General features: G+C 39.4%; 2 protein-coding genes across 5 annotated transcripts in view; one reads left to right on the top strand and one right to left on the bottom strand.

Moving 5' to 3' along the window:
• Nucleotides 1–26,354, top strand: part of MCM9 (minichromosome maintenance 9 homologous recombination repair factor) — a 92,137-nt gene that overhangs the window by 21,532 nt on the left and 44,251 nt on the right. For all 4 annotated transcript variants that reach the window (XM_055310050.1, XM_055310049.1, XM_055310051.1 and 1 more), the window contains one exon: nt 248–367. In XM_055310050.1, the coding sequence (XP_055166025.1) occupies nt 248–367 (120 nt within the window). The remainder of the gene's footprint in view (nt 1–247; nt 368–26,354) is intronic.
• Nucleotides 2,222–16,150, bottom strand: ASF1A (anti-silencing function 1A histone chaperone). The gene is made up of 4 exons (XM_055310053.1): nt 15,662–16,150; nt 9,758–9,873; nt 5,285–5,461; nt 2,222–4,169 (listed from the first exon to the last, which is right to left on the bottom strand). The coding sequence occupies exons 1-4, from the start codon at nt 15,768–15,770 to the stop codon at nt 3,957–3,959; spliced, it is 615 nt and encodes a 204-aa protein (XP_055166028.1). The 5' UTR covers nt 15,771–16,150; the 3' UTR covers nt 2,222–3,956.

Here is a 26,354-nt window from a genome sequence, read left to right as displayed (position 1 = left end):
CATTCAGAAATCACTTAAGGATTGTTATTTATGATGATGGTTAACTTTTCTAAGGATATCTAGTTAAATCCTTAAGTGACCTTAAGTGTACAGCAAAAGCATAAAATGTAAATTGTGTTGGCATTCCAAGAAGACCATTTTCTTTTTAATTCACTTACTCGTGCTCACTTTGGCAGCACATATACTAAAAATAATTCACTTACTCATGGGTCTTTTCATAGAAATGTAAAACTTAACTTTTTCCTAGGTGAATCTCATCTTTTATTGGTTGGGGATCCTGGCACAGGGAAATCTCAATTCCTCAAGTATGCAGCAAAGATTACACCAAGATCTGTGCTCACCACAGGAATTGGATCTACTAGTGCAGGTATTTTATATGATAATTTCGATTAATTTAAATTTACTACAGACGCTAACAGTTTTTGTTTTTCCTGATAAAAAAGTACCTAAAATAGGATAAATTTCAAGCTAATTTTGTAGCTACTGCCAAAAATCAAAGAAAATATGTGGCAGTTCTTTTGTAGCTCGAAGAAAATATTTTAAAAGCTCTACTTTCACTTCTTTTCCTAAAACTTATCCCATTTATCTTTTTGCATCTTGGTTTTGAAAGATTCTATTTAATGGGAAAAGGCATCATCTGGCATTCTATGAGGACCCAATAAACAATGTTGAGATAAATGGGGAAAATCTCACTTTACCAAAGTAGAACTTGAGGCATTTTTGTGCTCATAGATCTTATGGGCAACGGTAGCTTCCACTGAAAATTCTTAGGTAGAAAATTTGTCTTAATATATGGAAAGCATACTTTAATTGCATTGTGGAGCTTTATTCATACGTTGTGATGATTCTTCAGCAAGTCTATTTAAAAGCCTTTGGAGACAAATATCAGGATCTGATTATAAAGTAACTTTAGGAAAAATTTAAAAACATGTCTTGATGCCATTTTGCGTTTTACATTGTTTTGACTGGGGAATTACTTCTCCTGCACTGTTGTAATAGGCCTTTGGTTTTACACATTATACAAATGTTCTTTGCTCTTTACTAAGGAAAGCCTGTACTGAAATTTTCTTATGAGAAGCTTATACCACAAAACTTACCATAAAACAGGAAATGCTGTATTAATAGTCCTACATAAGGAGAGCACCATTCTAAGGGGCTTTCAGATTTTGAAATATAACTAAATAGTACATTAAGCATTGATGAGAAGAGATTTGTGAATGTGAGAGGCATAGACAAGCTTCAGCATACTAGAAGGGTATGCACACTTTATGTGCATTTAAAAATTTTTATGACCCAGTGTTCTAGAGTTCTGTATAAAATGATACCAGTAACAAACAAAAGTGTTTGCCAAGTAATTATGTGGAATGTTTCCTAAGTTAATTATACCAAGTGCCAGGAAATGAGAACAGGCTATGGTGGTGGGCTTACTAGTAATTTGGACAGTTTTTAAGTGAATGACTGCTGATTCACTACAGTAGCCCTTTACCCTCTTTTTTTTTTTTTTTTAATGTCAGGATCATAATCCAAACAGGACAAAAAAGATAGGTACAGGGAATATAAATTTTAGAACTATAGAAAAAGATTGCTATGTCTCATCTACTCAAAAGGTCAGACTAGCCTTTCTTCAAACTATGTATCCCAACCCCATAGAGTCATAGATGCCAGTTCAGTGAATCAAAACCAGCAATTTAAAAATAAAATACCGTAAAACATACCAGAATGTAACAGCACATAGTAAAGATGCACTATATGGGTGCATTTTTATGAAAATTAATATAAATACTTGTGTTAAAAGGGTCATACTTTATATCATAGATTACAGTAAAAAGTTCTGAAAACTGCTGCCGTAGACTTTCTTGGTAAAACTATAAGCCCCAAATCTTAAAACCAAAGGATAAGACCACATGGAAGCCTAAGGTTATAAATGAGCAAATACATGCATGTTCCTCAGATTTCCAGAATGTTTTCTTAGCTCAAGATATCCTCATTCCATCCAACCTACCTGCTTCTCTCTTCTGTGGCATAAGTAATTTATCTTTTCATGACCGAGCTAGTTATGATCATAAAGGAGAAAAACTGTTCCAAACATTTTAGCTAAAATTCATAGTGTCTAAATGAAGCCAAACCGGGGGGGGGGGGGGGGGGGGGGGCATGACTGTGCTAGATCTTCTTAGCCTCTAATGTTTGAATTCTAAATCTCATAGAATCATAAAAATTTTAGGATAGGATTTAAAAAATGTTGTAACCTATTGTGAAAATTAGCTGTCTGTTTACAAATTGATGTAAAAACCTACCCTTGGTGTCAATACAAATCAATCGTTATAATTAGAATGAAAACTCAGCAGTAAATTGCTTTATTTGGTAATTTGGCTTATATATGCTTTATTTCTAACAAGCACATATCTTGTTATATTAATCACTGAGCTCTTTGTTGGAAAATTTTATTTTCATTTTAATATTTTAACATTTTCCTGTAATTGCAATTAGACAAAAATGAAATTTTCTTCATATAGTTTTAACAGTTGGATGTATTTTATTTTTAAAATCTATGAACTAGTTAGTGGACAGTATTTTAATAATCTGGTATATTAAATTTCAAAGTTTAACATTTAGCAAAATTTTGCTTCACAAATTCTTTTTTAGAATGACAGGAAATATATACAACTTAGAATCCATATTCAGACAAATGCCCTTTTCCCTTCCTCAAAATAAAAGCTTTAAAAAGTGCAGTATAAAAGTTTTAGATATGAAGGCACTGCATAACTGCATCATATGGCTAATGTCTTGCTTAGCAGCAAGAGTAATGAGAATATTCTACACTTAATTTAATGAAGCATAAGAAACTTTGAGGAAGGACCTAGCTCTTATCAAAGAAAAAGATCCCTTTGGCCCAGTTAATGGATTCCTTTCCAAGACTGCTTTTAAGAAACTTACCTGGAAAGGCTATCTAAAATATGCTGACCACAAACATGCCTAATCTTATTCTACATGAGTGTCAAGGGATACGGAGAAGAGTACCACATGTGTGAAAATATCTATATTTCCAAAATAGTGACTTATCTATTATGATAAAGCTAATAACACCTTCCCAAATCCATTGTTTGTTTTTTATAAATGCTGCCAACAATAGATGATCCACCAAATAGTTTTGAAGAGTTAAGTTCATAGTATTTTTATAAGTCATTATAATATCCTATTCTTAAACTTAGCGAGTTTGTATCTGCTCTTGACCTGTTGAATTCACTGAGTAAAAATGATGTATGATTCAAGGAGTATTCAGTATTCAGATGTTCCAAACTATTATAAAACAAAATCCATAGCCAGAGGACCTTAAAAACAGTTAACTACATTTGTTATCATCTTAGAAACCAAACTGAATGCTAACATTCCATATGATAGTAGCCATAAGAGGCTTCAAGGTGGCCTGGGAAATCAGGTCCTAAAGTTCGCGGTTGCATATATTTGACTTCAAATCCCTTCTTTAAGGATATGACAAAAAAAAAAAAAAAAAGAATGGAAATTTGCCCCTCACATTAAACCAAACTATTTATCACTGGAAGAAACATTTTAGTTGAAGTTTGTTCTTGGAAGGCCAGTAAAATAGTGGTCCAAAGATTATTGTCAAAAAGGCTGACAGCTTTACAACCTACTCTGATGATTTCTATTTTTCTTTATAAGTGCTTTAATTACATATAGAGGAGAAGAAAATAATATATATGTTTTAATAAGGTTAGTTTCAGAACAAATAAAATAACACATTAGAGAAAAAAATTACTTAAAAATAGTTGTATTTATATTCCACAATTTGCTCAAATACTGGTTTTCTTATAAACTTTCTACAGGATGTTTTTAAACAAATTCTTCACATTGTGTCTTGACTATGTACTTACGGAATTTCAGGGAAATAGTTCTGTGTGTTTTTATAGCTTAATTTGTACTAAAGGGATGGCAGGTGGTCACATGCAGTCCATATGGGATTCTAACATGACATTTAATGAGTTTTCTGACGTGGACCATCCCTTTGATGCTGAAGGTAATGCATCTGTTGAAAGAAGTGATTGTAGATTTGGATTACTGCTCTCTGCATCTTCCAGTTTTTCTGTGTTATCTTCCCAATTAATGTGGAATCTTGTGACTCTGGGATTAGATGCCAAAATGTTCCTTTGAAGCTAAAGGAAGAAGGAAATATATAAAGTTAGATACCATATACAAAAAGAAGCTTAATAGAATAGTTCTTTATATCCTACTCCTTAAAATTCTCATACAAGGGTAAAATTAAGTAAAGCACCTTAAACTTAATTAATACACAATGACTAAGGCTATAGCAAAAAAAAAAATTATTGTAGCCTAATGGAAACAGGATATGGAAAATCTGAGGGAATTCATGCAGATTATTTACTAACCAACAAAATATCTAATCCCTCTACACTTCTGTTTCCTGAAGGGAGAGAATTTCTTTTTTTGAGGTGAGTTCTTCACAAGATGCTTTATCTAACAATCTAGTATGCTTTTTAGATTGACATGATATTTCTTCAGTAATATTTTCAAAGAAAATAAAAATTTCCCCAAATATAACCTCTCATGGTTAGTGGTTTCCTACCTTTAAATTATTGTGGTTCATTCTCAGAAAACGGTATTCTAGTTTTTTTCTTTTTGCTACACAAGATGCCATTCATGTAACTAATACATTGAATCAGTAGAAGGTCCCACACCAGGATTAAAGATTTCAGCCTAATTATCAGAAAGAACATTCCATGGTACTCTCATGTAATTTTTCTTGCATGATCCAGCAGATGGAGTGTTGTGTTCCAATCTCATATAAGTCACCAATTACTAAACTGTTATAGGTCCCAACGAAAAATCATAAAATAGTGAGTATTTCTGAGAATCTGTATTTCTGAATCACGGGTTTCAGCTTCTTACGCAGAAGCTATTTCCATTAACCAGAAATAATTAAGACCTTTAGTTTAACCTCCAATACATATTGACATATGGGAAATGCCATAGAGAAAGTTGTAAACAACTGTTTCTTACAGGAGGCACTTTCAATTTTCTAAACCATCAGAGACCCTGAAGGTGCCTGACCAACATTAATTACTAATGATCTCTCTGGAGGTAGGGTCTGAGGTCACGTCTGGCAATGGAATGATTAGTTTGCCCAGTTGGTACACAGGCCTCAAATTTATTTTGTCTCCAAGCTGTTTTCACAATATACTATGAAATGACATTGGCTTAAAAAAAAAGTATAGTAAAAGTAATGAAAAAGGAATAATTAGGACATTACCTTAGAAAAATCTGGTTTTACTGGTGGATTTTCCCTTAGTTCTGTCTCAGTATATTCGTTATTTACATAATAGCCAACTCTAATAAATTCTTGACCTCGATAGGTACATGTAATTAGCACAACAGTTACACCCACTGCATCTGCATCTGGAATGAGTCCTGGATTAGGTGCATCAGCCTAGGATCATTTAAAAAGGAAAGAAACACATCTTTTAAAAGGCTGTTAACTGCAAGCCTGACTGAAGTTTTACTTACCTTGAGCACCACTGGTTAAGGGCAGAGCAACAAAAACTAGCAAGGCAAATGCTCATTTTTGAGATTGACTTATTGCCAGAAAATGTAGTTTGAATATTAGTCCAAACAACAGACCTGACTGCTCTGGGCACCTGAAAGCTTCACTCTTTTTATAGGAAGATAAATCTAGCCAGACTGTGTGGTAGTTAATGAGGGATTATACAATATTCAATTACAAAGCCTTTTATAAAATACAGCAAACAATTAAGCCAATAGTCTAATTGATTCTAACCTTTTCCAGTCATATTTTCAAACCTAAATTAGTAAATACTCAGTGATCAGCCGGTTGGCAACAAAGGTTTGCTATATCAGTTTCTTTTTTATACCCAGGACACATATTCTCACACCCACTCTCCCATCCTGTACAGATATTCTAATAGTAAATTAAAACAAGACTGAAAATGACATAGAAATAGCTACATAGATTTTTCAAAAATATTAATCCTCTATTGTAAATGACTTTGATAGGCACTAAAAACATAGCATGTACTATTTAAACCACATATATTATGGAAATCCATTAAGGTAAAGATTGGTTTAAGCAGATATACTCAATGACATTATTTTAAATCAAGCCGCTGAATTTTGAGGAATGCAGAAGGTGAAAGAAAGTGAACTAGAGAAAGCTAACAGCATGAGCAAAGGCTAGGGTCCTGTCCACAGCAGTGTGTGAGGCAGTAAGGAGACTGGTTTGAAGGAGTCCCAGGCTGATGGGCAGTGATTGTGAGGCATCTGAGCGTGACCTGAGGCAGCCATCGAGTGGTGAATGGATGAAGCTTATCCCAGCAGATTAGCTTACTCTTGCCAGGACACTAAAGAACATCCCTGGGCCTGGGTGACCACTTCAGCCAGTGCCTTAGCTTGGCAACACCCCTGGCTGGTATTCTCAATCAGGCCATTATCAACAAAAACACTAACGACTATCATGTACCTCACCACATGTAGATGACACAAAAAGGCACACAATACCTATCTAGTCTAAAACATTGATGTAGGCTAAAAACTTCACTCATCTTCTGCTTCCCTCCCTCCCATATCCAGCCAGTCTCAACGTTTCTCATCTCTGCAGACTCCATTCATGTCTTCATCTCTTACCTGGAATACTGCTGACACTTTTCTAACCCGCCTCCCCCAGCTTGCTTGCTATTTGCACTGCTGCCAGCATTAGCTAGGCAAAGATCCATTCCTATCCCTTTACCAGTTTTAAAAACTCCAGATGACTACTCCCATTTGAGATAAAAATCTGTTAACTTCATTAATAAGGCCCTTTACAATTTGTCTTCAACCAGCATCTCTGTCACATTCCCTTTAACTCTATACCTCTTACTCTTGTTCTAGAATTAGAGTTCTTTAAAATGTATTGGTAATCTTTCCTGCCTGCGTGCCTTGCATATACTGGTTCCCTTGGCCTGTAAGGTTCTTCTTCCCTAGCATACTAAAAAGTTCATCTAAGTTTGCATGAATTTCCTTAGTGAAACCCTTTAAGTAGGCTCCATGCCCAGCGTGGAGTACAGCATGGGACTTGAACTCAACCCTGAGATCAAGACCTGAGCTGAGATCAAGAGTTGGATGCTTAACCAACCAAGCCACCCAGGTGCTCCTAGTGAAGCCCTTTCTAATTCTGAAGGTAGAATTAGTAATACTCTGTCTTTGCACCTAAAATTACTTGACACACATCCTCTACTAACATATGTCCAATAATCTAAGTAAATATCTTTACCCTTCATTTTTCGCTAGGATTTTAAGTGTTTTCCTAGGCAGAAGTCCCGTCCAGTTCATCTTTATAATCTCATGACTGGCACAGCTCTGGACACACCGTATATACTTAGTATTTTGAAATTCATTCATAACTCAATTCCTGGGCTGAAGTAATTTGAGTAATTGAAGAGAGATCAAGATCAGCAGGGGGACTCAGGGCCCGTCCTGAGAGTATTGTTTGTCCTACAGATCCTGTGTACCTCCCTTCCCCCAGAGGGGTCGGGTTACTTCCAGGTTACCCAAAGAGATTCTAATGTCCTGGAAGAGAGAGGAGAATGGGAAACTATGGAAACCTTCCCTCCATAGTTCTTCCCATCCCCTCAGTAATTTAGTTCTGGTCATGTTTGGGTTTTAAAATTTGTTTGCCAAAGGATTCAACTTGAGCAAATTCAAATTCAAGTAGGAAAACCCAAAGGCTTCTCAAATCACTTAGGAAGAAGTGAGAGGTAGAGATTTTTAACTTCAACCAGCAATACTAGGCAGATGTCTGGACATCCTCCTGCTAGCCTTTGATACACTCAGGAGAAAGGCATATTTATTCACGGCAGACCAGGAGGATACTACGGCAGTTTGTTTAAAGCACAAAACAAAAACTGTATTTTAGTCACTTTTTGCTGATAATGGTTAATTTTGTAAAATGTACAGGCTGACCATCAGATTTAAATTGCATGGTGCTTTCTCTGTCCTTTTGGCAACTGATACAGTGTTCACTGATACAAGGTAAAACTACTGGAAAATCACTGGAGGGAAATACTTTTGAACAAATTATTCACTCTAAGCCAAAAGCTTAAGAGTGTTCTTAACAACATAAACACACAGGAAAGACATTTAAAGGTTTGTTTCAAAGCCAAGGGACTTATTTGCAGGTTTTATAGTAGCATAAAAAGGTATACCACTACATACCACATCATGAATTATCAGTGAAGTATAGGTTTTCCAAGCTTGTGGGTCAAAGCAGATACTGCTTCTTTTATGTAACAATTTCAAGAACTTAAGAGAATAAAAATTTAGTTCTAATTATAGTAGTAGGGCGCTATTTGTCAGTGATGGCACTTAACTGCTTTATTCCTCATTTAATCCTCATAACATAGTGATGAGGTAGGATATTACCCACATTTTATAGATGACTAGAGTGACTAAGGGAGGCTAGGGAGCTTGTCTAATGTCACGTGCCTAAATAAGCAATGGAGCAGGATCTGAAGCAGGTCTTATAACTGCAGTGCCTTCCCCTACACATTCTCTGGTACCCATGTCTTTCACCAAGCTTATGCACTCACAATTTAGGGTAATAGCACTTTTAATGAGTAGATCTGAACTAATATATTTGAGCTTTTCTTAACCGTCTATTTAAAAGTAGTAAATTATTTGTTGGTTTTTAATAAAATGCACTAAGGCTAGGAGACCAAGATTCTCAATTCTGTGTTCAGTAGAGGGAAGGATGGGTAGTAGCTCTAGAGATACCGTACGTATTCTTGACCCATATCTGATGGGTTAGCTGACCAACAGTATTCATTTAAATTGGTCCCATCTGTGAAATGAGAAAAAAAGGAGGTCAGGGGTAGAGAGTGAATTTTCTTTCTGGATAAAGTCTTTTCAGTAGGTTCTACTTAACTGATGGGACTCTGTTGTGTAGAAATACTTGTAACAAAAAAATTTTCTTAAACCTATGGCTACTCTTTGGGCTACTTATAAAGATCTCCCTCTAGTAAGCATGGATAATTGAGAAGTGAATGAATAGCCTTATACAACAATTTAACATGATTAAAAGAAGTAACACTTTGAATACAGAAGACACTGTCTAAAGCCTTGGCACAGACCCAAATACTGTCAGTGATATCTGAGAACATAATTTGTATTAGAATTTCCCCTAACAAATAATAAACAGAGCAACAGATTTGTAATAGTAATCCTCTATAATATATGTAGATTAGATGCTTTAGTAAACCACTGGACCTTAATTCTACTTTGTTTATGCAGTAGATCTCTATCTAGCAGAATACTTATTAACCTAGTTCAATGACTGATTGTGCTGAAATGAAGTTGTTGTTTTTGTGATCATTATTCCTAATGGCTGAAACCATAAACTGAAGATGCATATTACTAACTATACCAGTTAGTAGTATGCATTGAATCCCTGTATTGGGCTGATGGACAGCCACTCTCAAAGTCTGATAGTATAGGACTTTTCACAGGAAGAGCCCCAAATTAACCACCACATGGGCTGTGACACAGCATAAGCTTTACTGCATGCTGTGCAAACTCTGGAGTAAACATCACATTAACGTCCCACAGCACACAATAGAAGGTAAAAAGTGAATGCAGCAGAAGCAGAGTGATTTAACCCAAAAGGAAATGGATAAGGACCGTGCAATCATAGGTTAGAAACGTATTTGGCATACTTATTTACCAAGAATAATCTTACCTGAAATACAAACATATGCCTTCCTGCGGGAACAGGGCCCACTAAAACAGAGTCTAAAACTTGGTCGTATTCTTCACTTTCTGCAGAGCCCACATAGATAATTTTCCATTCCAAGTCTAGGGTTAAAAACCAAAACATTATTTCATATTCAGTAATTACATTATGAGATGCTATCAAAGACCCTTTTAATGTCCACTGAGGCCATTTATTGGCTGCTAAAATTGGCTTCTCATAGTAGAAAATCCAGAAAGGCACTGGACTGCTCTTATAAAATTCTTAGGTTTCTTACCAGAGTCTCTCAAAATTTCTTTGGTGAAACGCTAGTCCCTGGGGCAGGGCTCCTTGCAAACAAAGCAACATGGCCAAAAACTTGGGAAATGCTACCACCTTGTTTTGAGGATTCTTAAAGTACACTGGCAGAGTAAGGAACACTAGTAACATTAATCCAGGATTTCCCAAGTTTGTTCTGCTGTGGAATTCCTCCCCCCTTTTACATGTCATCTTTTAACAAGCTACTAAGCACACTTTGGAAGGGCTGGGCTGCTCCATACTATGTTGCACAGATCCAAATTATCAAAGAGCTCTAAAGTGGGGGAAAATCCTTATAAGCAAACATCCCTTGTGGTTCAGAAGGGGCTTCAGCTCATCCACTGGCAAAGGGACCACAGTCGGTTTTTTCCTCATGGCACCTCTTCATGTTGTACATTCTTTTAAATTGGAAAGAGGAAACCAAGGATCCTTATAACCACTTGATACAAGAGTATAGATGGTGGGGACAGGCATGAGGAAGAATGAGACACATTAAAGTGCAACCCAAGACATTTCATGTAATTTAATTGTTCTACATAATTCAGCATTTATTGAGCACCTTTTACAGAGTGCTCTGTGACAATGAACCCAGAGATGAGTAAAACAACTGCTTTTTCAAAGAAGCTGCCTCCTCTTTATTTTTTAAAATTATTTTTTAATTTTTATTTACTTATGATAGAGAGGGAGAGAGAGAGAGAGAGAGAGAGGCAGGCAGAGACACAGGCAGAGGGAGAAGGAGGCTCCATGCACCGGGAGCCCGATGTGGGACTCGATCCCGGGTCTCCAGGATCGCGCCCTGGGCCAAAGGCAGGCGCCAAACCGCTGCGCCACCCAGGGATCCCATAAAGCTGCCTCCTCTTTAGTAGGAGGAGGAAGACAACTGCAAATACAGATCACCTCTGAGACCTTTTGATCCTCCGAGGGCGTTTAAACACTGTGCGGCCTGCCTCTTGTATTCACTAAGCTGAGGCTACAGCAGCACTACCACGGGGGTGTTTCTAGGTCACTTGTTGAGAATTTACTTAGTGCTGCTGTATATTGCCACTTTTGTGTAATTGTGTAAATATTTTTGTTCCCTAGACAAGAGAAATAGCATAGGTACTACTTATTCATATCATATAATCTTCAATTTACTGAAAAGCTACTTTAGGTTTATTACTGTTACTACATTAGGTTCTCTAAGTCAGCAGTCATTTTCTGAGACCCTATTATCTATTTCGTGGCTCCATCCTAGACCACTTGTATCTCCATCTTCTAGCACATTTCCAGATGCAAGGTCCTGCATCTGACATCTCACAAGATCATCTATTTGTTGATGAAGATTAAGAGGAAAGAAGCAATATGTATATCTAGTTAGAAGGAACAGCAAATATCTGGAGTAGGAGCATGCTTAGCTTGCTCAAGAAAAAGCAAGAGAGGGCACCTGGGTGGCTCAGTTAAGAGTCTGCCTTTGGCTCAGGTCATGGTCCCGGGGTCCCCTGCTCAGCCAGGAGTCTGCTTCTCCCCTCTCCCTCTGTTGCTCCTCCTGCTTGTGCGCACGCGCGCGCGCACACACGCACACACACACACACACACACACACACACACACATTCTAATTATAAATAAATTAGTTAAGGAAAAAAGAAAAAGCAAGGAGGCCGGGCTGGTACAAATTGAATAAAGGGGAAAATAACTGACCATTAGATTGGGCGTGAGGGGCATGGCCAGATTATGCAAAGTTTTAAAGGCTGTGTCATAAAGACTTTTGACTTTTACACTGAGTGGCATGAGAAGCCATTGGGAAGGTTCTGATTGGAGGGATAACATGATCCAACTTTCATTTCAGATCATTTTAGATCCTGTGTTCAGTACAGACTGTAAGACAGGGAGGGAAGAAACAGGTAGATATTTAAACAACCGAGGCAAGAAGGGATGGTAGTTTGGACCACGTGTAGCCATGGGGATGAGAAGCTACCACACTCTGGATAAATCTTGATGATCAAGGCAGCAAGAGTCACCTTTTTTTCAAGGGGTAGGGGATGAAAACCAACAGGAATTAGTTTTGGACATGATAAGTTTGAGTTATTTACTAGATACAGGTATCAATGACATAGGAAACCCAAAAGCTAAGTGGAGAAACTTTTTAAGAAAGGAGTGTAAAACCTACTAAACTAGCCAAATGAGAGTAAGTCTGGGAATTGTCACATGGATGTTTTCATATTTTGTTCATTTCATATGTATTTATTTGTACCATACATCTAGTGCTCTTGGCCTCCTAATTGGTAAAAGGTAAGGTGGCAGTTGTGGTCTGGCAGAGGAACATAGTCAGGATTTATAAACTCATACCTACTACGTGCTGGGCATTGGTCTTGCCAACTTCACACTTGTTATTTAAATCTCAACAGCTTTATTATATGGATTGAATTATTCTATTATGCAAACAAGAAAGCCCTGAGAGGCTAAGTAATCTACCCAAATTCACACAGCTAGCAAACTCAGGAATCAGAACCCAAGCTATGTCTCTGCAATTCCAAAGCCTGGGCTCTTTCCAAAACCGAAACTAGGAAGATAAATTCTTCCGTTTCTGGCTCTCAACTGGATAGTGGAATAAAGGAACTTAATTGTGTGTGCAGGGGTGGGGGGAGATGGGTGAGGGCAGAGGCCATGGAAAGATAATCTACCCTCAAGGAGCACAGGCTGTAACTCAGGGAACACCTGTACCTTTACGCTAATGGAATCCTTGCTATAGCTGAGTTTAATTTATTTATAAATTAGCATCAGTTGCTATTTTTTTTTTTTAAACTCCACTTCTATTCCCCTGTCTCCTGTATTCAAAGGAGTAAGGGGTAGAGTCTGATGCACAGGTTATCTGTTGAAGGACTTTATTCATTTATTTTAAAAGTTAATTGTTTGACTTAATCATGGTAATCCCAATCTGCGAGTATCTGCATTTATGTTTGGGAGTGAGGGAAGTCAGCAAGGGAATTTTAAACTAATTACCCTATTTGGGAAGATCTGTGGTTACTGTGAAGTAGGTAATCTTTGGGGATTAGAGCAAGCCTGAAATTTAAAAGCATGAAGCACCATGTTCATTTCTGGTACCTTTTAAGGGTTCGACTGACAGTAGTTTATAATTATCGATATTGACCAACTTAAAAAAAAAATGGCTCCATTCTGTTAGAGAAACAAAGAATCAGCAGTCCACAGAGGGTATACAAGATTAGCAGGAAGATCAATCCAAACTTGTATAAGCTTGGGAACCATCATATCAAACATCCTGAGTCTCCTGTTAAGTTTAAGAAGTGGTGGCCAATGTCTGGCTTGGAACTAAGACAAAATTATGAAGTGAAAATTTCTCTTCAGAATATTCTCTAGACTGCAGGACAAAAGTATGGAACTTGTTAAAAGCTTTTACTAAATAAACTCAATTTCCATAATCCACATAGCCTCTAGGTGGAGTACACAAGCATGGCACCTTTTTGAAAGATTCCTTTGCAGCTTCAGTATGACTCAGCTTAAACTCTTGAAAAATGCTAAATAACCAGTATAAGTGCCCTGGGAAGAGGTACACAAGTAGAAGTGTACTGTTAATGCTAGTACCCTAAAAACTCTGACGTGATTCAGCTGAGTACTCAACTGATGCCAGTTAAAGATGGAACATAATTCGGCTTCCATGAATGGCGGGTTTCAGCCATCCAGTGTCAAAGCCCTGTAACCTCTTGAATCATCTATCATCCTTGTCCAAAACTGGCTCTTAAAATGGAAGGCCTCACTTAAGAAATACCTATAATTTGAAGAACTTCTAAAGCTTAAAATATATAGTACGTTGGAAAGGACCGATAATGGTTTCTCTTGCATTTGCCCATTTTTATATGCAATTGGCAATAAAAGGGAAAACTTACTGTTGGGTATGAAAAATTGGCCTGGTAGCTTTCAGTGATTATAGCACTGTTCTGGGAAAGTAATCAAATAGTTTCAGAATAATAACAAAATCCCCTTTAATTTTATTATCAGTGGCCTATTAGAAATTAGCTTAATAAATGAGTTCTCTCAAAATGTGACCTACATATTATATACATATGCATACATGCTTTATGTATGCATTAATGCTTATTGGAAGAGCACAGATGAAAGTGTTCTAAATTACAGGAGATGGTGGAAGGCACTGAAGGCAGAGGACTACTTTATATTTATATATGTATGTACAACTTTTAAAAAGTTTATTCCAATAAGCGTGTATTGCTTTTATAATTTAAAAATCTAACACCCTACATAAAACATTTTGTGGAGACTGAAAACTAATTTTTAAAGTGAAACGTTTTATATGCCATGATTAGCATAATTTTAAATGCATTTTGTTAAATAACTTGTAAGTTCAAATAAGTACGTCCCCTATTTAATCGTAAACTTACCATTGATGGAGTCAAATTTTCCTCTCTTCAAATTTCGAAAGTGAACCACTGGATTATTTTATAAACTCTTAAGTGCAAAGATGAAAACCTTGGCAAGCTTTAGCTTTCTAAATATTTATTACTGCACACGACAAAAATATCTTTGGAGACCTTAAAACGAACTTAAGAAAAAAATCGTAAGAATTTCTGCATTGCTATCAGGACTTCCTTTTATTTCCTAGCCCACTTTTGTGTTTTATGCTCAGGGTGCTGGGACGTGGGGCGATTTTTAAATTAGATCCCAATCGGGTCTTGAAGCAAAGTCTTCTCAGACTACCGAGAAGCCAGTGATTAAGTCCTGGAAACGATTTCGGTGTTTGACTTTATTTCTGCTCCCGGGCTAAATGCAACTTTCTGGCTTGGCGGCGTCTTTCCTCCGGGAGAGCGGAGCCCACGCCGGCCGGGGCGGGCCTGCGCGCCTGCACCGGGCGCCCCGAGCATCCCGGCGCCGTCCCCGGGGAGCGCCGGCGCCCGAGCCTGCGCCCGCCTCCCCCGCTGGTTGGTCCAGGGAGCCAGAAATCAGCGCGAGGACAGCCTCGCTCTCCTCCCCGAGCGGCCGGCCACGGCCACCCCCGAGCGGGGCAGCGCCGGCGCAGGCTCTAAAAATGGATCAGCCTCCGGCCCGGGGGCAGGGGGTGGGCAGGCGGGGCGCCGCGCTCGTCACCCGCGGCGCGGAGAGGAGGCGTCGTGACGCCGGGGTCGGTGGCCCAGCTCTCCGCTCTGGTAAGATGGCTCCGCGGCGGACCCGCCGGCGCGACCCCACGCGAGCCGGTCCCTCCCCGGCCCGCGCGCCGGCCCGGCCCGCGGAGGCCGCTCGCGGCGCGGGGCCAGCCCGGGACGCCCCCCGGCCGGCGGCGCGGGCGAGTGCGGGGCTCGCGCGCCGCCCGCCCGCCCGCCCGCCCGCCAGACAAAGCTGACAACATGGCTACCTCCGCTCGGGCAAGTTCCGCGCAAGTTGAGCCGCGGCAGGCGCCCCGGCGGCGGCAGGACGCCGCGCGCGCCCCGGCGGCCGCCGTCCGCCAACTTCAAGTTTCCCTCCGCGGAGCCGAGCCCGCCGCCCGTCCGGCGCCGAGCACCGGCCGCCCGCGCGAGGCCGGGCCCGGGAAACTTTCAACGTCTGCAGCCCGCAACTGACAGCCCGGCGGCGGGCGGGCGCCGACTCACCTTCAGACAGGTCCTCGATGCACTCGAAGGTGATCTCGAACTGGAACGGGTTGTAGAAAGGAGAAGGGTTATCCAGCACCACTACATTGTTCACCTGAACCTTTGCCATATTTTGAAAAAAACACAAACAATGGGAACGGGGGCTTGTTGCGGCACAATAAAGTCCAGCGCGCGGCCGCTCGGGAGAGCGCAGACCCCCGCCCCGGCGCCTGCCCGACGTCGTGCAGCGGCGACTTGAGAAACTTTTTTTTTTCCTCTTTTTATTTACACGGGAGCACTCCACAGTGTTTTGCAGCTTTCCTATTTCACTAAACTACAGCCCATTCTGCTCTGATAACTAGCAGCGTTGCCCGCGATTGGCTGCACCCGAGCTCTGACCCTCCTCCTCCAGCGAGGGCCGCGGCGGCGAGCAAGATGGGCTCCCGCTCCCGGAATGGACTCGGAAACTTTAACTGCGGCTCCACCTGCTGGTGTGGATTAGGACAAAGGCGGAGAACAAAGTGAGTGGAATACGGGCTGGGAGGCCCGCGCGGAGGCCGCCGGCGGCGGCGGGGGGAGGGGCGGCGCAGGCCCCGCCCCCGGCCCGGCGGCTCCCGCGCCTCACGTCGGGCGTGGCCGCGGCGGGCGGGGCGGGGGCGGGGCGGGGCCGGGCGGGGGCGTGGCCGCCGGGGAGGCGTGCTCGCGGCCGGCGGGGCGGCGGGAGGGCGCGGCGCGGGCGGCGCGGGCGGCGCGGGCAGTGCCCGCCCCTGGGTGTAGGCTCCGTGTGGTTTCTGGTTGGGGTTTTTCTGTTTTTTTTTTTTTTTTTTCTCCTTTTCTTCCTCCCCCCCCCCCCCGTAACGCTCTTTTTACATTAGTCCAACGGCTGTGCCGTCCCTCTACTGAATTTAGCAGCCGTGATTCGGTTGTTGTCTACACCGGGTTAGGTTCAGTTGCCTCCGTACGGGGTAACATTTCGGGTAGACAGAAGGGTTGGTTGCAGTGGAAATAAATTGTATTTTATAGACCCCGTGCCAGCTCGAAAGGAGCAAAGCCATTTTGAAAGTGTAGTTCTTGGTCAATATCTGCGTCTGGGCGCTACCGCGCCGTTAGTCAAAAAGACGCAAAATGAAGGGCGAAGAGAGGCTTTTCCACGCGCACTTCGCTTGGAAAACCTGAATAGGTAATATCTGGGCTGCCCTGGGTCTCCCGTTCTCTTCTGGAAAGCCCTAGCATAAGAAAAAGCTTGCTAGAGATGTGATCGGTTGCACCCCACGTTTCTGCCGTTTGGTGAGCATAACAGGAACATAAAAAGAGAAAATGGAAGTGTCAGGAAACCAAAGGGCAAAAAATATGATAAGAAAGGGAAAGGAAGAGTACAGAACACAGCGGCATACCGGGACATGTGACTCTCAAAAAAAATTTATGACCTAAACCGTTAGTAAATGAAAATTTGTGGCACCACAGACAAGTTTTGAGGAGTCTTTGCTTTCATGTCGAATCATTTATGCTGTTTGACTACCATTGTGGAGAAAGGGAGACGTTTTAACACATTTGTGGGGTTGTTGAACAATTTCTGTTTAGTAAGGAGTGGTATAAAGATTTGCTTGATTATCTGCTATTCATAAACCATCTTTTTTTTTGTCTTTCGCTGTTCTGAATGAAACCACTGACCTTGGCTAATTAAATTCAGAGAAAATATTATTTCTTAGCTGTTATCGGGGCTGAAAGAGTTGTTGCTTAGAATAGTGCCCAGGATCCCATTATGCTGAATTACCAAGTGACTCCCCCAATGTAAAAAAAAAAAAGAATAGTGCCCAGGATTTCGAGTCGTCAAGCTTTGCACATTGTTCATACTTAGGTAGGTTGCTGTTGACATGGCTTCTTTATCTGATGGTCTTTTGAAAGTTAATGTGGCAAAGGTAATACCAGGTCTCCCCATATTTAGGGAAACTACTTAGAGCAGGGGTTCTCATTTTATTGGCAATGGATTAAACAGTAAAATAGGACCTACCAGAGAAGGTTTCCTCAAGCCCAGTTGTTTGTGTACCTTAGACTATGAGTCTTAGTGTGGTGATAGCTTCAGATTACTGTTACTGATAAGCTGTATTGTCAGTTCACTCCTAATAGTGCTGGTCCAAACACTAGCCAAGATAACGTGATAATTGTTGTGTATGCTGTTGAGATACACTAGATGTATAAGGTAATATATGGCCATTTGAAGTTTAAAACGTGAGAGAGCCTTGAGGATGGTGTACGCAATTTCTGATTATTGCAGGCACTCTGAAGAGATTCTAATTCACTTGCTTTATAAAAATGACTTTAGAAGCTTGGGGTAAAATAAAGTGTATTTTGCAGTCTGAGCATAGGTATGACATAATAAGGCACATCTTCCATAGAACTTGAAACGTCAAGAACTGAAAAAAATCTATCTGAATACCACTAGTTTGGCTTTTTTTTTTTTTAAAGATAGTTTATTTATTTATTTATTTATTATTTATTTATTTATGATAGACATAGGCAGAGGAGGGACACAGGAGGAGGGAGACGGAGGCTCTATGCCGGGAGCCCGACGCGGGACTCGATCCCGAGACTCCAGGATCGCGCCCTGGGCCAAAGACAGGCGCTAAACTGCTGAGCCACCCAGGGATCCCCTGGCTTATTTTTTTAAAAACCTTTTGTTCAACATGTCATATACAATAGTAATTAAGGGGAAAATGACCCTCCTCAGTAGTCCACTAGAAGCCACAAGTATTGACTCTGGGCCTCTCATGTTGCCTTCTTAACTCTTTTATTATTGCTCCTCAGAAATCTTAAAGAGCCTTTGAGCACTTTCTCCAATAGTTTCTTTCTTCACCTTTGACAATATTTTACAAGATAAGTCAAAGGGATTCAGGATGTGCCATGGCATATTTCAAATGAGCTGGTGTCTCATACTGGGAAAAAAATTGTAAAAGCATTACTCTGGTTTTAGAGACTATCTAGGAGATCTCTCGCTGGACAACTTTTTGGTGACACTCAAAGAGCTAACCGTGTTGTAGCAGATGGGGGCATCATGAGTGTCTTCACTTATTAAGTACCCAAGGGGGGGGATCCATGTGATGCTTGGAGGGCTACATAGAATATAATCTCCAAAATTGCTTCTCTCTGTACAGATTACATGGGGGAGGGATGGCTGAAAGAGATCATTTGGGTTCTAAGATGAACAAAGCCTAAACTAGTGCCTCAAACAGAGATAAATGAACCTAGTTAGCTGTTGTTGTAGGCTGAATTTTGTCCCCTCACCCCGTTCGTGTGATGACACCCTAAGTCTTCAGTACCTCAGAATGTGACTGTATTGATGATAGGGCCTTTAAAGAGGTGGTTAAGTTGAAATGAGTTCCTTAAAGTGGGGCCCTAATCCAGTCAACTGATGTCCCTACTCAAGGAGGGAATTTGGACATAAAAAGAGACACCAAGGGTAACATACACAGAGAAAAGACCATGTGAGGACACAGCAAGCAGGAAGCTATCTGCAAGCCAAAGAGAGGCTTTAAAAGAAACCAACCCTGCTGATACCTTAATCTTGTATTTCTAGCCTCCAGAACTGTGAGAAAACATATTTACATTGCTTAAGCTCCCTGGGCTGGTATTTTGTTATGATGGTGGCCCTGGCAAACAAATACAGCTATAATTATTTTCCCTCATAATTAGGCTTATTTGGCAATCCAGGTTTATTTAATCCAGTTATTGGGCTGTTATCAAGTGCTTTCTGTGGTGTGAAATGGGGTGGTCATTTAACCAGGCCAATAGATTATGGCGGGGCGTGGAGTGGTGTGCTGTAGCTATTCAGAGAAAGTGTTGGGCGTACATCTTAAAATCTGAAGGGACAAGATGCAGCTTGCTTCCTTTGCTCCAAAGCTTCTCTGCAGAGGGCTTCTAAGAATCTTAAGCTTGAAATTAAATTGAGGTCACACAAAAAACAAGATGAAAGAGTGAATTAAAATGAACTAGAATTAAATTGAATTAAATTAAAATATATTGAATTAAAGTGTATTATAACTAAGAGTTAAATCAAGTCTCAGCTCCTGTCTACTGCAGAAGTTATCATAGGAATGGAAGTGCTAACCTCTTGCTTTTGTTCAAATCCTGGGTTTCCACCTGGGGTGATTATATTAGCCCTGCGTTTAATTCTCTTTAAAGAGACACTTGCATTATTGTTCCCATCTTTTAAAAAAATTCTCATGTAAGGCTTGTTGTAATATGATCTTTAATTAGTTTAAAGGGCTTCCAGTTATTAGTTATAGGAGGTCAACATTTAATGACAGTTTTAAATAAGATTTTTATATAAATGTAGAATGTTGAGGTTTGCTAGAGTTTACATTTCTAAAAGGAATAAATCCTAAATGATTTAGTAACAACTAAATAACTCATTATATTGAGAGAGCATTTATTATGTGAAATTGTGCTAGGCTCTATGGATTATTCAAAGATAAAACATACATAGAATTTATTGGAAAGATAACTGTAACCAGGGCAGCCCGGGTGGCTCAGTGGTTTAGCGCCGCCTTCAGCCAGGGCCTGATCCTGGAGACCCGGGATCAATTCCCACATGGGGCTCCCCACATGGAGCCTGCTTCTCCCTCTGCTTGTGTCTCTGACTCACTCTCTCTCTGCCTCTCATGAATAAATAAAATCTTTAAAAAAAAAAAAAAAGATAACTGTAACCAAGTGAGTATGGTACACAATAGAAAGTATTAGACGCAACTTTACCCAGTTATTGTTAAAGTTCTGTGGGAGGCAAAATAGGGTATCACAATAAAAGCTATGTGTGTATGTGTGCGCACATGTGTGTAGTATGTGTGTGTATATATATGGTGCATATATACGGAGCATGTGTATATTTATATATGGTATGATGCTTTATCCTTTGCAAAGAACTTTTAAATAACCTGCTTTTAGGCTTCAAAACATCCTGGTTTGGTGGGTGGGTAAGGTATTACCATTCCTACATAACCAATGAATCAGACACTGGTGCTCAGAAACCCTGTTCTTGTTGTTGCTGACCTAGTGCCTCTCTGCTCTCCTCTGTCAGATATTTAAAGTGGCCTTTATGTGTAGAAAAAGCAATTGGTATCATTTCCTGAAGAACCCACAGGCTGGCAGACACGGTAGTAATATCTTGATTAATGAACTCTTGAGGAACCCAGCTCCATGAATGAGGTTAGCGGTAGTATATATGGGGAGTAAGAAGAGAGGCTCAGCCCAGGCAGAGCTGTGGGAGTCTCCCCCTTCAGGCACTACAGAGGTCAAGCCTCCTGTTGCAGAAGGGATGTCTGGGGGAGGATGGAGCTACACATCCTAGAATGCCTCCCTATATTTTTTAAGAGGTTTCCATATTTGTTACATAAAGTATGACCCTTTCTCCCCATTCTGTGTTCCACCTCATTGATAACAGTTTCACTGTTTGGTGGTCACTGCTATCCATCATTAGGTTACGAGTTTGTTGAAGATATAAACTATAAAACTGTTTTGCTTTTTTTCCTTGTTCTTTTGGTGTCACTTCTCTGATCCCTATCCGTAATGGGACTCTACTGTAAAACACCCTGTGTAGAGCTATCAGTGACATACATCAGTTAGTTTTCTAAAGCACTGTAATTATGTTTGCTGTTGACAGTTTGTTGATGTTAATATCATTATATCGGTTCTGACCAGAGGAATATGAATGGAAATGCTTAATAATTATTTTCTGCTTTTCGTATCTAGTTTCTTACCATGTGTTCTTACTCCTGTATGAAACAAAGCTCCTTCTAAATTCATTTTCCTCTTGATCCCAGTCTCCACTCATCCAGCTTCCTTCATGTTTTACATTCAGTCTTTTTCTCTTTAGCCCTCTACCTCTCTCATTCATCAGATGCTCTCTTTTCTCCAGTATCAGGAGAAATGGGTGATAAATAGAAAAAGGACTCAAATCTTTAAAACCTCTCTAGGCTAGAGCACTACTTGCACAAAGCCACTGCTAAGCATAGCAGCATTTCTAGTTGGTTACTATAGAGACAATCAGCATTAGATGGAGCCTCGCTTGACAGAAGCTAGGAAAGGAGGCTTCGTGAGATTGGAGAGCTTGTATGCAGGGGCATGTGGAAAAGGCCAAAAACTAGAAAGGATAGGAAGGGGAATGGTTTCACAAAGGAGCTAACAGGTAAATACTGATAGATTTTAGATTGATAGAATCTGTGCCTGCCAAAGCCTTGAATCCAGCACATAAAGAATCCAATTCAGAACCAGTATGATTACACAGTATTTTTTTTTTTTAGTAACAGCTATGCTGCTATTAACATTTGTGTACAAGTTTTTGCATAGGACCTGTATTTCCTTTCTTTTGGTTATATGCTTAATTAAGAGTGGAATTGCTGGGTCATATAGTAATTCCTTTTGAGGGGCTACCAGGCTCTTTCCCATAGTGGCTGTACCATTTTACATTCCCACCAACAGTGTATGAGCATTCTAATTTCTCCATGTCCTCACTAAGGCTTATTATTATGTCCTTTTTTTTTTTACGATTTTATTTATTCATACATGAGAGACGGGGGGTGGGGGGGTCAGAGACCCAAGCAGAGGGAGAAGCAGGCTCCATGCAGGAAAGATGCGGGACTCGAGCCTGGGTCTCCAGGTTCACGCCCTGGGCCGAAGGCAGGTGCCAAACCGCTGAGCCACCCAGGCTGCCCCTGTCTTTCTGATTATAGCCACGAATTGTATGTGAAGTGGGATCCCGTTGTGGGTTTTGTTTTTTTTTTAAGATTTTTATTTATTTATTCATGAGACACACACACACACACACACACACACACACAGAGAGAGAGAGAAGCACAGACACAGGCAGAAGGAGAAGCAGGCTCCATGCAGGGAGCCCTATGTGGGACTCGATCCCGGGTCTCCAGGATCAGGCCCTGAGCTGACAGCCACGCTAAATCGCTGAGCCACCCAGGCTGCCCCTCATTGTGGTTTTTGACTTACGTTTACCTGATGGCTAGAGATGTTGAACATTTTTCGTTTGCTTATTGACTATTTGTATATCTTCTGTGGAGAAATGTCTATTCAGATCCTTTGATCTTTTAAAAAATTGGGCTTTTGTCTTATTGAGTTGTAAAGTTCCTTGTAGATTCTAAATACAAGTTTCTTATCAGAGACTTTCAGGTTCAGAAAAATTTTCTTCCATTCTGTGAGGTTTCTTTCCTTTTTTTCTTTTTTCTTAATTTTGGTGGTGGCTTGCTGCCCAAAAGCTTTTAATTTAGATAAAGTCCAATTTATCTGTTTTGCTTTTTTTCCTTATTCTTTTGGTGTCATTTCTCAAAAAAACTGCCATTATAATCAAGGGTCATGAAGATTTACACCTGTTTTTTTTTTCTTTTTCTAAGCATTTTATACATGTATTTTTGTTTTCTTCAAGAATTTTAGTAGTTTCATTTTTAGAAGTTTTTTATTACAAATTATTCAGTGTACTTAAACTAAAAAAGAGAAAAAAGACAGTTCACCCATTTCTCCCTCCCCACCAATAGATTGGCAGCTACCAATCTATCTTTTGTGTCTGTGAGCCTGATTTTCTATGTCTGAGCTTTTTTAGATTCCACATGTATGAGAGATCATGCAGTGTCTTTCTCTGTCTGATTGATTTCACTTAACATAATGCCCTCAAGGTTTATCCATGTTGTGAATGGCAAGATTTCATTCTTTTTTATGGCTGAATAATATTCCACTGTATATATACAACAATTTCTTTATTCATCCATCAATGGACACTTAGGTTGTTTATGTCTTGATCTTTGTAATAATGCTGCAGCCAACAATGGGAGTGCATGTATCTTTTTCTAGTTCATGTTTTCGTTTTCTTCAGATAATTACCCAGAGTAGAATTGCTGGATGGTTTTCCTCTAAGAGTTTTATACTTTTAGTACCTTATATTTAAATATTTGATCCAGTTTCAATTATTTTTTTGTATATGATGTGAAGTAGGGGTCCAAATTCGTATTTTTGCAAGTGTATCTCCAATTTCCCAGCAGTATCATGTGAAAAAACTATTCTTTCCCCCAAGAATGAATTGACCATAAATGTATGGGTTTATTTCTGGACAGTTCTGTTCTGTTGGTCTATATACTTATGCCATTACCATATTTTCTTGATTATTGTAGCTTTGTAGTTGTTCTTTTTCAAGATTATGTTGGCTATTTGGGATGCATTGAATTTCCATATGAATTTTAGGATCACTTTGTCAATTTGTGCAAGGAAGATAATTGAGATTTTGATAGGGATTGCATTGAATCTGTAGTACTCTTTGAGGAATATTGTCGTCTTTAACAATATTAAGTCTTCCAGTCATTAAGCATGGAATATCTTTTAGTTTATTTAAGTCATCCATAATTTCTTTCAACAGTGTTCTATAGTTTTTAGGGTATAGGGTATACTTTTTTTTGTTAAATTTATTCCTAAGTATTTTATTCTTTTTTTATTATTTTATATAGTCAATGAGAGAGACAGAGAGAGAGAAGCAGAGACATAGGCAGAGGGAGAAGCAGGCTTCCTGTGGGAAACCCGATGTGGGACTCTATCCCAGGATCCCGACTCAAGCCAAAGGCAGACGCTCAACCACTGAACCATCCAGGCGCCCAAGTATATTATTCTTTTTAATGCTATTGTAAATGGAATTATTTTCTTAATTACATTTTTGTATTCTTCATTGAAAGTATAGGGGTGGCTCAGTCAGTTAAGCATTTGCCTTTGGCTCAGGTCATGATCTCAGGGTCCTAGAATCCAGGCCTACATCAGGTTCCCTGCTCAGTGGGGAAGTCTGCTTCTCCCTCTGCACCTTCCCCTGTTCATGCTCTTTTGTGCCCACTCTCTCTTAAATAAATAAATAAAATCTTTTTAAAAAAGCGTATAGGCATACAATTGATTTTTAAAAATTGATTTTGTAGCCTTTCAACCTTGCTGAACTCATTTATTACTTATAATACATTTTTAGTGGATTCCTTAGGATTTTTTACATGCAAGATTATGTTATCTGCAAATAGAGATAGTTTTACTTCTTTGCCTCCCCCATGGTTGCCTATTATTTCATTTTTGGCCTAATTGCCCTTTCCAGAACTTCCAGTATAGTGTTTAATAGAAATAGTGAGAGTGGGGTACCTGGGTGACTCAGTTGGTTGAATTCCTGGCTCTTGGCTTAGGTTCAGGTTCTGGTCTCCAGGTTGGGTCCTGGGATCCAACTAGTGTGGGGCTTGGTACTCAGTGGAGAGTATGCTTTCTTCGCTGTGCCCCTACCTCCTCCTCACGTGTGTGCTCTATCTCTCTCAGATAAATAAATAGATCTTAAAAAAAAATAGCAAGAGTGACTATCCCTTTCTTGTTTCTGATCTTAGCAAGAAAACATTCAATCTTATACCATTAAGAATAATGTTTAGTTGTGGGTTTTCTATAGATGCCCTTTATCAGGTTGAGGAAGTTCCCTCCTCTTCCTAGTTTGTTTTTTTTTTCATGAAGAAATATTGAATTTTGTCAAATGCTCTTGCTGTCTCTGTTGAGATGATCATGTGCTTTTTATCCTTTATTCTATTTCTTTTGAAGCTACTCCCAATTAGTCTAATTTCTCTTCTAAAAGCTAGTTTTCTAAATATGTAAAAATTATTCTCTTCTCTAAATCTTTCTTTAGGCTAATCGTACCCTGTGCCATAAACTAGTCTTTAAATGACATTATTTCCTTGTTCTTTATTATGTTTACCCTTTTCTTTTTATTAGTATTTCTTTTAAAATTTGATGTCCCCAAAGTAAACATTAATACTCTAGATTGAGTCAGCAACCTTTTTTTTTTTCTGTAAAAGGCCAGCTATAAATATTTTAGATTTTTGAGGTCATACAGTGTTTGTCACAACTACTTACCTCTGCTATGTAGTGTGAAAGTAGCCATTGACAGTAAGTAAATGATGACCATGACTGTGTTCCAAAAGAACTATTTTTACAAAAACAAGTGGTTGGGCCAGATTTTGCCCCACAGATTACAGTTTGCTGACTTCTGCTGTAGATGTTATCTAACTAGTGCAAAAGCCAGTGTGATTATATCTTCACTTGTGAATGCTATTCTCACATTAATGTATTTTTTTAATTGTATTAAAATATTTCTCTGATATTAGCATAGCCACTGTAATCCCCTTTTGGTTACTGTCTAAAGTGTGTCTCTTTAGACAATACATAGTTGGATCAAGTCTTTGTATTCATTCTACATACAAACTGCTTTTTATTAAAGTGTTTATTTACATTTAATGTACTTACTGATAGGATTTATGAATGCTTATTTTCCACTCTGTTTTCTATACAGCTTATGTCTTTATTGCAATATTCTCCGTTACTGCCTTCTTTTGTGTTTAATTTCTAGTGTATCATTTTAATACCCTTTTGTTTCTTGTACTGTATTTTTTGAGTTATTTTCTTAGTGATTATCTTGGTGGTTCTTATAACATCTTAATCTAAAACCTAAGTAGTTCAGATTACTACTAATTTAATTTTAATAGTATATAAAAATTTTGTTCCATGTAATTCTGTTCCCTCCACCTTCTTTTGTGTTATTATTGTCATACAGATTTCATCTTTATACATTTTAAGCTGGTCAACACAGTTTTATGATTTTTGCTTTCTGTAGTTTTTACTTGAATCAGAAGAAAAGAGTTACCAAAAAATTACATTGATA

This window comes from Nyctereutes procyonoides, unplaced genomic scaffold, assembly GCF_905146905.1.
Source record: "Nyctereutes procyonoides isolate TBG_1078 unplaced genomic scaffold, NYPRO_anot_genome, whole genome shotgun sequence".
Classification (NCBI taxonomy): Eukaryota; Metazoa; Chordata; class Mammalia; order Carnivora; family Canidae; genus Nyctereutes; species Nyctereutes procyonoides.
Note: the sequence above shows the minus strand (reverse complement) of the source record. Positions and strands in the feature narration are given on the sequence as shown.